The 15,121-nt window shown below is 32.7% G+C and overlaps 1 protein-coding gene across 1 annotated transcript in view; it reads left to right on the top strand.

Moving 5' to 3' along the window:
- The window catches only part of LOC150098699 (tetraspanin-18-like), a 71,839-nt gene extending 58,061 nt beyond the window's left edge, over window positions 1-13,778 (top strand). Inside the window, exon 9 of the mRNA XM_090404962.1 lies at window positions 11,000-13,778. Coding sequence (XP_090261088.1) covers window positions 11,000-11,110 — 111 coding nt within the window. The 3' untranslated portion in view covers window positions 11,111-13,778. The remainder of the gene's footprint in view (window positions 1-10,999) is intronic.
- Window positions 13,779-15,121: the final 1,343 nt, after the last annotated feature.

Below are 15,121 nucleotides of genomic sequence, written 5' to 3'. Positions count from 1 at the left end.
GGGTACAATGAGAGCTCTACTCCAATCATCTGGAATTCGTTCCTCTGTCCAGGCCTTCTGAACTGTGCAGTGCAGCCACTGTAAGACTTTTATACCTCCATACTTGAGCATTTCTGGTCGAATATCATCTACTCCTGCTGCCTTTCCACATTTCAAGCCTTTGATGGCTTTTTCTACTTCAAGTATGGATATGTATTCCTGACTGCATGCCTGGTAAGTGTTTTTTTACCACTGTGCTGTCATCACTGCTTGTTTCATTTAGCAGTTTTTCAAAGTGATTACTTCATACTTCAAGGATATCTTTTTCTCCTGTTTTCATGTCGCCTTTATCATCTCTAATTCCTTTTACAGCTCTCTTTCCTCCATTTCTGAGCTTCTTCAACAACTTCCAGAATATCTTGCCACCTTCTTGATATTTATTTTCTATGTTCTTACCAAAGTCTTCCCATGACTTTTGTTTAACTAGTTTTACACAGTGTTTAGCTTTCTTACATTTGTCTCTGTATTCTCTAAAATCACAAGCTGACTTATTTGCCAGGAACTTTTGATATGCTTTCTTTTGTTTCATTGCCTCTTTAAATTCCTATGTCCACCATGGAGTTCTGATTTCTCTATCCTTACAGAGAACCTCACCACATGCCTCTCTGGCTGAATCAATCAGTGTTTTCTTCAGGGCTTGCCACTGAATCTCCAAGGTTTGGTTCCTGCTCTCAAACTGTTTCATTTTTCTGACAACTAAAATTAATCCTTAATGATTAAAAAATCTTTCTCTATGTTTAGAATCAAATATTTTTCCTTTATTGTCTCAGTAAATCATCTCATCATGTAATCAATTGTCTTGTCTTTTTAAAATAGTAGTAAATCCAAACTGTATGGATTTGAATTTTTTTGATTGGTCTGTGGTGGCTTATATTTCTGAGCTTAATTCAGCAAAGTTGTATAGGTCTAGAACTTATTTTTTTTAATTTTATTCTGTGATTATTCAGAATGTGGTTCATCAGCTGTTGATCTCACCCCCCCCAAAATATGAAACAAGACTAGAATAGATTTTGGTTGTGTGTGTGTGATATAAATATGAATTTGGGCATATAATACAGCTCCTGCTGTTGCCACACTATATAGACATAGTCTCCTTGTAGAAGCTGAAAATAACATGGAAGATATTCATCATCATCATCATCATCATCAAATTCCTGACATTTACCCTCAAGGGGTGTACAGGATATGATAGTACTACATGAAAAACTTACATCATTACTAACTTCCTACCTACAATTTTCTACCAAATCAATCTGTTACCTGTCAAAGCTACACCATTGTCAGATCTTATATTTATATATCTATCTTCTAAGGCACTTTTTACTGTATCAATCCATCTATATCTTGGTCTTCCTTTGGGTCTTTTTCCTGCCAACCTGACAGAGAACACTTGTTTGGCTAATCTTTCCTCGCCCATTCTGTTTAAGTGACTACACTGATATTAGCTCTGCTAATGCATTCCTGGATGTTGACAATGTCAAGTTCTTTCCTAATATTCTCGTTTTTAATATGATATTGTCATTGATGCTATCTGTTCATGCCCCTAATCTTTCTCAGGACTCTCATATCTGCAGTTTCTAGTCTTTGGTCAAGTGTTTGACTTCTGACCCAGCTTTCAGATCCATAAGTTAAAATTGGTTTGAACACCATACCAGCTTTATTAATTCTGTTGTCTATTTCCATATTTAATTTACCATTTTCACTAAAAATCATGCCTAAGTAGCTGAAATGTTTTACTTCTATAGAACAAGGTTCTCCATTCACAATGCAGTTGACATTTTCAGCATTTCTACTTATTTTCATTGTCTTTTTATTGCTGACCTTCATACCATATCTATTACAACAGTATTATTCAATTCAGTCAGGGAATCTTGCAGACTTGTAGCAGATTTATTTAGAAGTATAACATCATCCGCATAAAGCAAGGAGCTGACATTAATATCTCCAATTTTGATATCAGGTTTAATACCACTTTCCTTCATAATGTAATCCATATAGATAATGAATAACAGAGGTGATAATGTATATCCTTGTCTAACACCAGATTTAACATTAAACCATTAACCATCTCCCTGTACTTCCTTCAATTCTACCTGCTGACTTACAACTCAAATAAAGACTAAGTATTGCTTGATATAATGATCCACTTACATCATACAACTGTAGTGTTTTGAATAGCTTCTCTCTTGGCACGTTGTCATGTGCTTTTTCCAGATCTACAAAACTTAAATACAGATCTTTGTTATATTCCCGTGACTTTTCAACTATTTGTCATAAAGTGAATATCTGACCCTGACAGCCTCTATTTGGCCTGAATCCAGCTTGTTCTTCACCAAGCTTCTCTTCCACAATCCTTCTCAGCTGTTTCTCAAGTATACTGGAATAAATCTTACCAGGAACACTCAGTAGAGAAATACCTCTGTAATTCTCACAATCAGTTTTATTTCCCTTTTTATATATGGGTACTATGAGAGCTCTACTCCAATCATCTGGAATTCGTCCTTCTGTCCAGGCCCTCTGAACTATGCAGTGTAGCCATGGTAAAACTTTTATACCTCTATACTTGAGCATTTCTGGTCTAATATCATATACTCTGGCTGCCTTTCCACATTTCAGACTTTTGATGGCTTTTTCTACTTCAAGCATGGATATGTATTCCTGATTGCATGCCTGGTCAGTGTTTTTTATCACTGTGCTCTCATCACTGCTAGTTTCATTTAGCAATTTTTCAAAGTAATTACTCTATACTTCAAGGATATCTTTTTCTCCAGTTTTCATATCACCTTTATCATCTCTAATTCCTTTTACAGCTCTCTTTCCTCCATTTCTGAGCTTCTTCAACAACCTCCAGAATATCTTGCCACCTTCTTGATATTTATTTTCTATGTTCTTACCAAAGTCTTCCCATGACTTTTGCTTATCTAGTTTTACAGTGTTTAGAAGATATTCTTTAGTTTAAAATATGCTTCCAATATCATCAGTAAAACTGTTTGTACTACTGTATTTGTTTTTTTTAATTAAATTCTGTGCTTTCACAAGTTGCCTATGACACAAAATGTTTCTGCTCTCCACTAAACTAAATTACTCTCTATATGTTGTGAGCAAATACAGATTGGTGTTTGTTTCATTTTTAGAAGTAAGTATGTAAACAAGAATGTCATTGCAGGTATGAAAGATTTTAAATTGATGTTTCATAATGATTCAGAAAACAAAAAATTTATAACTATGGAATTATAACAGTTCTGACTGAGCTTAAATCAAATGACTGCGCTCAGAACTGTTATTTATAAAACCAGATTTACAAATTAGGGAAACAGTTAGCATTATAATAATTAAAGTTGAATTAAAACATGGAAAAGGTATTTCAGTATTATGTTACTGTCAGTGGCATATTAGGTAACTCATTAACGTGATCTTTGGTTATGCCATTGTTGTTATTGGCCTTGAATTGGTCGCATGGGATTTATTTGACCCTAGCTGTCGTTCAGTTTGATTTCTGACAAACCGAGTGATGGATTTTTGTTGCAATTTCGAGTAGAGAGTTTCTTGCTGCCGAATTAGTTGCATGCCAGCCATCAGCACAATCAGTTGAGGAGTAAGGGACTGATTTCTGACGTTCTGACCCCATGTGACTACTTACGTATTTTTTGAGTGATTTTTTTCGATTTTGTACTTTTATGCATATTTTCTTGTTCTAGTCACAGTGATTACATTTGTTGATACCACTGTAATATGTCCTAGATCGAAGGATCGTAAAATAAGGTCAAAGTGTGAGCTATTTTTGCAGTGAGCATTCTTCAGTAAGTTGCAATAATTGCACAGAAAATTAAGATCGAATAAAAATGTTAATATAAAAATAAAGCAATATTAATGATTTATTTATTTCATTTTACTCACCATAATCAACCTTATAAGAAATAAAAACATTTCATGAACAATATAACTTTAATTTTGGGGTCAAGCAGGCCCCATGCGATTAATTATGTAACAAAAAAAAAAAAAAAGTGCGACTAATTAAGGATTAATGGTTGCAACTGTATTCCCAGGTATTATGACAGTCACGCTATTTTTGTTTTTGATTGCTTTCTTCCCATTTGGTTCAACAGTTATCAGATCTAATGCAGTAGTCTCTGATCTTCAAAGACTACTGCATTAACCTGTCTGTCTGTTGGTTGTTTTTTTTTATTTTTCTGCCATTTTTCATTCAAACATTTGTTGTTAATCTTGTCTCCCATTCTGTGTAAATGACTATACCATAGAAAAGTTTAGCTTACACATCCTTGAATGTTAATGTCAGATTTTTATATATTTGATTTTAATCCTAATTTGCCTCAAAACACCCATATTTGTCTCTCCAGAGTTTTTAACTAACCCCTATGTCTCTAATCCATATGTTCAACTTAGTTTGAACACTCATGTATACTGTTAGCTTGGCCTTTAGTTAATTTTCCTTTTTTCCATTTATACTTATTTTGTGGTATTGAACAATATAAAATATTATCATCAAATTCCTGATATGTACTGTCAAGGGGTGGACAGATGTTATAATATTAGATGAAAAAGTTACGCCATTACTAACTTCTGATCAACAATTTTCCTCCAAATTGATCGGTTATTTATCGAGGCTCAAACATGATCAGATCTTATATTTCTGTCTTCTAAGGCAGTTTTTATTGTATCAGTCTACCAATATCTTGGTCTTCCTCTGGATCTTTTTCCTGCCAACCTGGCAAAGAACAATTGTCTTACTAATCTTTCCTCTCCGATTCTGTTTAAGACCATACCATCTGAGATTAGTTTTGTGCTAACAAGTTCCTGAATGTTAACAATGGCATGTTCTTTCTTAATATCCTTCTTTTTAATTTGATACTGCTATTGATGCCATCTGTTCATTCCCCAAATCTTTCTCAGACCTCTCATATCTATGGTCTCCAGTCTTATCAAGTTCTTTATTTCTAACTCAGCTTTTCAGATCTATAAGTTAAAATTGGTTTAAATGCTGTCTTGTATACAACTAATTTAGTGTTTTGACTAATTTCTTTCTTATTCCATATACATTTATTCAGCTGACACTTCCTGCCACACCAGCTTTACTGATTCTTTTGTTTGTTTCCATATTTAATTTAGCTGAGATGTTTTACTTGTTCTATAGGTTCTCCATTCAGGATAGGATACAGTTGATGTTTTCATTGTATTTGCCTATTTTCATTCTTTGTCCTCTTATTAGGGATGCAGTGAAATACCAAATATTTGGTTTGAAATTTGGCTGAAGCATGTGGAATTGAATTTTATAAACAAACTCTTTCAAAAAAAAAAAAGAAAGAATAAATAATTTTTTTATAAATTTTTAATTAGTGCATTTTTTTTGTTAAAAACATTTGTTTACAAAATTGAATTCACAATGTTTAAAATTCAATTAATTATGTTTCTGCCAAATTGCAGAATGAAGAAAGATTACATATAAGAAAATTCAAAAGTTTTGAAAACTAACCAGACAGCACTTATGAGAATATAAACTTCAGCATTGGAGTTGCCTTAGCTTGCACTGCTAAAAGGATGCATGCTGCCAAGGCGTTTGTATATATTTGCCTTTTATTAGGTCTTATGATCAAGGTTTCCCTGTCCTGACTGCTGTTTCAAATGGTTCTCATCAGAGATTAGGCAGAAAGAAACCTTACAGTGGCAAACATTCTGAAATAGTTGCCTAGAACACATGGCCAAGTATTCTGCATAAATGATAGATATGTATATCTGCATTAAAGATTTCTAATTCAGTGGCTTGTGTGTACGTGTGTATTAATGAACAAAGTATTTGGAATAAATAATGCTTGTAGATTGTTTTTATATTGTAGAATAAGAACAGTGGAATTTTTGTTTATAAGTTAGAAATGCCATTTTCTTTCATGCTGCTTTTGGACTTCAGATAAAGCCTGTTAAAATAGGTAGGTTTCTGCATATTTAATATATTGCATGATGTGGTCACCTCTCATAGCAAATGCCATTACATTGAATTCACTTACAATAACAAAGAATCAAAATGTCTTAGTCAAAGCTATATATCAGTGCTGTTTTAAAGGAAATGTGTTATAATGGGAGTTATGTGTTAAAATAAGAATTTTTAGGCTGTGAGGGGTGTATATTGAATGGCGGTTCACTGCAAATGCAAACTCTTAATTTTCTGTTCACTCAGAATTTGATTTGTTGGTTGAGTTGACTGAGGGCACAATTTTTGTCACTCCTACCTATGAAATATTGCAAACCTTATAGTACATTAGTACTGTGGATCGGTGAAAGATTTTTTCTATTTATTAATTTTATATTTTTTGTATTTATAAAAAGCTTTATGCATCCAAAAATCCTGCTTCATATACCAAATATGGAACTTCTTCAAGCCACTTCAGACATTTAGCAAGAAGGACTATGGTCTCATACCAGACAATAATATTCATATCCTGCCTATATCTTACCATGTACATCTGTGTCCATGACTGGATTTGGATCCACAGCCTGTTTTTTGGAAAGCAGATATGCTAACCACTCAGTCAACCAGGATTTCATTATTTCATGGTTAGATAATTGACAGATAACTACACCCTCTGTCCAAAAAGAAACCCAATTTTGATAGAAAATAAAACACAGGCCAATTATAATTATTCAAATCATTTATTTCAATCAATATACTCTCTTAGCTTCGATACAGCATTTGGCACTGTCAATTAATTCGTTAAATGAGTTTTTTATATTGGTTTTTGGGATACTGTTGAGGGTCGTGGTTACTACCACTTGAACATTTTCAATGGTGTCATATTGCTTTCCTTTCATCGGCAAATGAAGTCGGGGGAAGAGAAAGAAGTCACAGGGTGCTAAATCAGGTGAATACGGCAAGTGATCCAACACACAAACTTGGTTTTTGGGATTCCAAAAACTGTCTCACAATGTTCGAGCAATGAGATAGTGCATTATCGTGCAAAAGTGATCAGCTTCCTGCATCACGATATTCATGCCGTACGCGACGAATTCTCGCTGTCAATCGCTTCAAAACTTCGAAATAAAACTTACCATTGACCGTTTGGTTAGGCGGAACAAATTCTTTGTGGATAATGCCCTTGAAATCATAGAAACAAATCAGCATTGTCTTTACTTTTGACTTCTCCAAACGACTTTTTTTTGGATGCCCCTCTTCTGGTGGTCTCCACTCAGCACTCTGTTTCGGGCTCATACTCAAAACACCATGTTTCGTCACCAGTAACAATCATTTCAAGAAAGTTTGAGTCCTTAAGAGTGGTTTTAATGAGGTCCTTGCAGTGTTCAATTCGATACATTTTTTGGTCGTCGGTCAACTTGTGGGAAACAAATCACGAATTCAATTTACGAAGGCCTAAACTCTCGGTCAAAATGTTTTGCACAGTGATTTTGGAATCCCAATTCATCTTCAATCAATCTCATGGATGATTTCGGGTTTTCTTTGATGAAATCACTCACTTCTTAGATGTTAACTTCGCTCAGTCCAGTTTTTGGACAGCCCAGCTTTTCGTCATCCTCAAGCGTCTCATGACCACTTTGAAATCGCTTAAACCACTCGTAAACTTGAGTGCAGGATAAGCATTCATCATCGTATGCTTTTTGAAGCATTTGATGCGTTTCGGTAAAACTTTTACCAGGTGGCACCACTAGTTTCTTCTATTTTCAAAAAGTTTGGTTTCTTTTTGGTCAGAGGGTGTAATTTAATTATATCTACCATATTTCCCATCAGGCAATATATGAACAACTTGTATCCCATTTACAGCTGCATCAATTACATCAACGCTGTAATTGATTTCAATATATACTAAAGGATGACTGATCATTTCTACCAAAGATGAAGACACAGACTCAAAGTGAGGACATGCACTTCTTTCAAACACAGCTGAATAATAATAAAAACAGTTTTTAAAATTTAATGTGAGTATACACTAATTCATTTTGGTACTGAACTTTGTAAACTGTATCTCACAGTCTTGTCATAAATACTGCTACAACTTCTGCACACCTCCGCACGGGCCTGGTTCCATTAATGAATGAAACCAGGCATATCAGCAGAGAGAGAGAGTTGTCTAGCTGTATGGGTTCACATGTAGTGGAGAGATTGAGAACTGTGATACTGTAATAGCACTTCACAAAGTTGGAATGCAGCCACTTGTTATTTTCTACATGCTAAAAACATTTGGGATCAGTTGGATGTTTGTGTATTGGACTATTAATCATTATAATGGTACAGAAGACATATCTGACTGCCAAAGAACAGGTCGACCATGCTGCATTAGGATACAACAGCTTGTGAGGGCCTGCCTCTGCTGTAATTCTGTGAGAACGCAGAAAGTGATGTCATGAGAGGAATGTTTCGCAGAGAATGATGTCATGTTTACTAACTGGTGACATGGAGATGAGAGCCTATCATCTTTCCACTGGACACTTCCTAACATCACAACTTATGCAGCAGAGAGTGATAAAATCAAAGGCACTTTTCTACCTGTATGCAAACAACAGACATGGAGATATCTTCTTCACAGATAAGATTTTCACTATCGAAGAGTCGTTTAAATGCCATAACAATTGGATATATGCATCAGATGGTTGCATAGCACATACTACATCCAGGATTCAGAGGTTCATCACCCCTTGTCTGTGGCGGCGGGGATGACGTATCAAGGGGTATTCGAGTTATTCGAGTTGCATTTTGTGAGAAAGTGTGTCAAACTCTGCCAAAATGTATCAAGACACCTTGCTGGAACCTGTGGTATGACCCCTGAACAACACCTTGTTTTGTGGTAGGTAGTGAATCTTCCAAAGGGAATCATTCCCTGCACAAAATGCAAATTGCACTCACATTTTGTGCAGGCGAATGTGTCCAACCACATATCACCATCTGATTGGCTGTCTGGAAGTCCCAATTTGAATTCGCTGTATTTATGGTTGGAGCTTGAGAGAGAGAGAGAGAGAGGGTACCTGTTTAAAAAAAAAAAGAAAAAAAAACAGCATTGCCAACCTGAAGTTGAATGTGGAGCAAGCAGTTGCAACATTTCCATTGGATGTTGTACAAGCTGCCATCGATATATGACCTCACAGACTTCAGGTGTGCATGATGACAAAAGGGGACATTTCAAACATTGAATGTTGATATATATGTGTTATACATGTGGTTTGAAAGCTATAAATGATTTACCGATAGATTAAAGGTTTATGCTGTTCAAGTTGTAACAGGATTTATGGCTAGACTAGGTATATTAACTTTATTCTAGTTTAAATGCTTTTACACTAGTCTTCAGTGGACACAAGGAGCTTACATGAGCTGATACAGAGAAGTTTATTTTTTCAAATGCTTCTTATAACAGTCATACAAGAAATGCTGTCTGCTTTTTTTCATGCTATAATGGACTTCAGTACATAGTCGTTTAGCTTTTCGTATTGTTATGCCTTGATAACATAGCAAAACTAGTTTACAAGACATTGTGCTGTTTCATCTATACTACAGTTACCATTATTTATCACTGAAATATAGGCACATCCAAAATTATTTTTAAAGCATACCATCAAAAGAATCATATCCAAAAAATCAGTGAAGGCTAGTTTCCTTTTTTTTGCTGCATCAAGAATGCCAGATATGAAACTTGGTTGAATTAAAGTTAATGCATGTTAGTAGAAACACATCTTACATTGCTTTATAACTTTTAATATGCACTGATTTGCTTATATTATAGGAAAAACGTTTGCTTCTTTTAATGAGTCATATCTCATATGCACATCATAGTAAAAGTGAGTACATTATGATTGGATCTAGAAATCATTCAATATAAATCTGAAATATCCAACACTGAGAAAGAAGTATTAATGATTTTTAATGTTAACTCTTTAAACTCACCTTATTTTCTGCTCTATAATTCTTCTACATTGATTCCAAAAATAATATAAGCATGTTCAGAAGTGTTTTTCTCCACTAGGAAATAAAATCCTTAAATTCACTAAGTCATACATCTAAATGCTCATGCCAAACAAATCAAAAATGCATTTCTTCGACTCTTTTTCATTATGGGAAGCTCATAACCTTCAGGTGATTTCTTTTAATGTAACAGAATCATTAATATTCCCCCTCCTCTTCCTTTAGTTAGTTCTTACTAGTCTCAAGAACAGCTTCATTGAATACATTGAATATCTGCATATGAATACAGAAGGCATAACATTGTACTGATAGGTGTTTGACCAGGACTTTTGTAGTAATTTGTTATACCAATTATAATAGTGCAAATTGGCTGTATGTGGTGTACAGAGACTGTTTTGAAATACCTATTAATTCCTTGAAATATTAGTTGATTTTAACATGTCAAAAGTTGTTGATTTCTCAAAATCAAAATTGTTGATGTACTACTTAGTTTCTAGGCAGCCAGTTTCATTTTACTATATACTTAATAAATATTCTTATAAAAATCAAGTGGATATTAGATCCAGCATTATTTCAAAGCAAATGCAGAAACTATGAAAGTTTTGTAAAAATAAGTTGACCCAGGCATTTACAAATCACCCTATCGCAGACCACTTCAGAAAACATGCATCTTCAGGTGATTTCTGCCTGGTCTCTGACGAGAACCAACCAGTTCAAAACATCTGTCAGGCCAGTGAAATTTTAAAAAAAATGGATCATAATAGAAAGCGAATATATGGACACAGAGGCAGTGTGCATGTTTTCTAAAGTAGTCCATGCTAGGGCAACTCGTAAATGCCGGCAAGCATGTTCCCGTAAGCTCTCTGGTCAACATATTTTTACGAAACTTTCATACTTTCTACATTCGGCTTTGAAATCAAGTGGATGTTAGATCCAGCATTACTTTTATAATTTTTGCATCATCAAACTGGCTCTTTATTTTAGTAAATAAGTATTCTTATTTTGTTAACTTTATTTATTTTATTATTATTTTTTTTGTTGTAGGTAGTTAGTATATTACTTGCAGTTTATGTCCTGAATCAAATCAAGAGGATTGAACATTCTACTGCAACTGTATCTACCTACAGTGATATTCAGTATAATACACACTTGTAGGCAAGAAATGCAATTTCTATATTTTATTATAGGGAACATGGCAACTGCTAATGTGCATGATGTATACCAAAGCTAAGCATTTTGCTTTCAGTCGGTTTAGGAAAGCAAAATGTGAGTACAAAGTTGTGGCATTTAGCTTTAATATCAGTAATGTTGGTATTGGATACAAGAAAATTTTTATTGTACCTTTAATCCTTCCTTGCTTGAATTTAGCTTTTAATTTGTGCTAAGTAAGAAAGAAGTAATATTTACTTCTTTAGAGGAAAATGGGATAATTTTTTTTTTCTTTTATATATTTTAAATGTATATTTTTACTGTTTTTGAAGCATTTTTTTTATGCGCATCCAGTTTACAAAGCTAAACTGCACTCGATAACTCACCATATTTTTAAATATCAAGTTGTAATTAAAAAAAAAAAAAAACAGTAAGGTATCAAAGGTTATTTAAAAATAGGGTATTAATAATTTTCTTTCTTAATTATCTCTGACAGCAAGTTATGAATTGATTTTAAAAAAAATTCTCACAATATTGATCATTTGTAAAATAGCTGGGATCTAAAGTTTTTTTTTTTTATGAAGTGTGATGCTGTCCAAAACAGTTGCACATACAGAAAGAAAAGGATTAAAATAAGTAGTATACTGAGAAAATTGATGTGCCATTATTCGTAAGGGGAAAGAGGGAATTTCATAGGCAGGAAAAAAAAAAATTCTAAATATGAGTTGATATTCCAAGCATTTCTGATTTTGTTTATGTACTTAACATATGTTAATAATGTGGAGATAAGTTTCCTAAAGAGATATATTTTTTTGAAATACTTAACAGCTTCCATGAAAATGTTTAAATTCTAGGCTTGAATGTTTTAAAGTACTAATATTTGTACTTAATATATCATACCATAATCATCCCTTTATCAAGCTCTTTCAAATGCTATTTTAAGAAAGAATATGTGCCTTACTGCCAAAGGATGAATTTTTCATTTGTTGATGCTGATCTGTGCCTTAAATAATGCATCATTAATTGCATTTTTTTACGTGTGTTCACCAGTAAAATGAAATGTACTGCAATCCCTCCATGTGATTTTTAAATTCAGTATATAAACATTAAAAATTGCAGTATATACTTTTTTCCAAACTCGGTGACAACTGCAAAACTGTGCTTTATCTTTTTCTTGCTCATTACCTGAAAATGCACTGCTTTTTTTTATATAGTTCCTTATCTCATGTAATTCATATAATAGATTTCAACACCAAAAACTGCAATTTGGAATTTCTTTTAATTTCAGCAATAGCTTATTTCCAAAATGTTTTTGTATTTAAAAGTTTAATTCAGTAAATTTGCAAATCTATTGAGCAGAAATTCACTATAACAAACTCGTGTACCACATTGCACCAGTGCCATTCTAGGAAATTTTCTATAGCTGAAAGTTTATTTCATTGCTGTCATTCTTTGCTATAATATGGATAGGATTTTTATGTTACTGCTGCTGCATGTGTATGCACAAAGACACCATGAAATAAAAAATTAAAAAAAAAGCAAGCTTATTTTAAAAGGTCTAGCTTCATTCATTGTTACAAAGATATCAGAAGAATATCTAGTAGAAAATATTATTCTGGTATAAAAAAAAGCAAATAATGTTACTCTGATCATAGGAGCCACCACATATAGAATCTCTTTTTAAACTTTAACAAGTAAATATTTAAATTTTCTTTATTTGTAACATAGACAAAATGTTAGCTAAGGTAAAGAATATTCTTTATGCAGTAATCTCATTCTTACATGTATCAGTAACATCTAGAAATCCTAACCACATTACTGTAAGGTTCAAATAAAGATGTAATAATGAAAAATGTAATGTTTGAACATTTTTGAGGAAAACGTTTTTGTAGATAATTTTAAATACTCAAGCTGTAATACTGTTTCTGAATTGGTATTTAATAAGTGCATTTTTTTTTAAGTAGTCATATTTTCATTTGTTTAAATACTCATTTCCAAGATGGTGTTCAAAGTGTTTTAGATTTTTTACTCTTTATTTACGTTTTACTTAGTTTTAGTATTTTTACTTTAATAAAATAGCATGTAAAATGTAAGTTTTTTTTATTTTTTAGCATAATAGAATTGTTTCATTGAGATTTTATGTATTTTTAGTTTTGGTACAGTTGTGATTTGTGCAGGTCATAAAACACTAAATACTGCTAAAAATACAGTATATTAGAAATATGCAATCATGTCTATGGAAAAACAAGTCTTTATTATGCTTAATTCTTTAAGAAAACTGATTGTATAAATTTTAGTTTTAAATTGACACTGATAGTAATTCATTTTTGTAACCATTTTGATGATGATAAAACAATTGAAGTTTGTCAAAGTGCTCTCATTATTTTTCCAGGATATTTCATTTCTCACACATGTATTCATACATCTTATGGTAAACCTCAAACATAAAAGGTTATTGAACCTATGGTACTCTGCATTGGTGCACATCTGTAATGACCATAGAACAATCATTCTGAACTTTTGTAACTTGTCATATACATACACTATGTAAAGTAGTATTAAATTCTTAAGGTCATTGAATTTTATTTCAGAAAAAGTCATCATTTATTAGCATCTGTCTTCAAGAGGATATGTATAGAAACTTATTAGAAATAAAATGTTTTAACAAATTTGATATTTTTTTGCTAGTTTGCGATTCTATGTTATTTGGTCTTCATGAAAAGATTTCCTGTAAGAAAAATCAATGACAATTTTTTGACAGCCAAATAACCAGTGACCATTTCAAGAACAAGTATAGAACATCTGGTATGTATTCGGTTGACCTACCTCTCCCCCTATCTTAATTTCTTCATGAATAAAATTTAACACTTATTTGCAAAAAAAGGAAATTGTTAATTTAGAAAATGCAGTGCAGTAAAAAAAAAAAAAAACTTTAAACCTTTATTAAATTATGGCTATGATTTTTTAAAATTTTGCTAAGTTAAAACTAAACAAAATTCAGTTATCACCAATTAATTTGTATTTAGTGTAATGACTTAAACACATTCAGTGAAATAATTTAATTAAATCTAACATTTCCAAGCATAACACTAGCATTCTCAGAACTTTAGTTGATAGATGAATTTCATCACCCAGTGTAAGATCACTATCCCACTTATTGCAGGCCTGAAGTATTACAAAAATTAAAAAGAAAATCCTTAGCCCAGCCACAGATCTAATGTACTATAAGTCTACAACCTTTCATGGATGGAGTTACGTTAAAAGACAAACAATGACTGTTAATCATTAAACCTCGGCAATAATACTTTTGAAATAACCATATCGATGGTTAATCGTGTCAGGGAAATCAATGACTTCGCAAACTTCATAGAAATACAAAATTTCAATAATTTTTCTTTTTCAGTCTTAACCTGCTAATCATAAAAAAAAAAAGAATTTTTTTAAAAATGAAATCTTAACCGGTTTGTTTTGGTCTGCTCAACGCCCATAAGTCAGTGATTGACTTTATCTTGATATGACTTCTACTTAGAGTAAAGAGCCTGTGCATATATATACGTGTGTGTGTAGGAAGATTGATTTACTTGGTTGATATACATTTTTTTAAAAAATTGAATGACTAGAAACCTTTCAGACTGTCATTGTGCTACGATCAAATAATACTGCCGTTCGCGAGATGCTATACACATGCATATGCCTAACAATGAAGCCAACGAGAGAACAGTTTTGAATGCACAGACTTCAACGTTGAAATATGTATATACACTAACTTTCCGTGATGTTTACAGTTATTTCCTCTGTTTTACTGGTTATTTTTTTTTAATGTGCACCTGAAGAAGGCTGAAACTAGTCGTGCTAAATAAACTTTGTTTTCATTTTTTTTTTGGTTTCTAGTCATTCAATTTAAAAAAAAAATAGATAGATAGATAGAAAAGAGCTTGTGTGTGTAGATAGATTCTTTGGATTCAAACCCACATCTTTCTAGCTCTAGGAGGCAAAGAATTTTTATATGGCTTTTCA

Source organism: Typopeltis vanoorti, chromosome 15 (assembly GCF_054136105.1).
Source record: "Typopeltis vanoorti isolate ZY-2024b chromosome 15, IOZ_Tvanoo_1.0, whole genome shotgun sequence".
Taxonomy (NCBI): domain Eukaryota; kingdom Metazoa; phylum Arthropoda; class Arachnida; order Uropygi; family Thelyphonidae; genus Typopeltis; species Typopeltis vanoorti.
The sequence above is the reverse complement of the archived record's forward strand: the minus strand, read 5'-3'. Positions and strand labels throughout refer to the sequence as shown.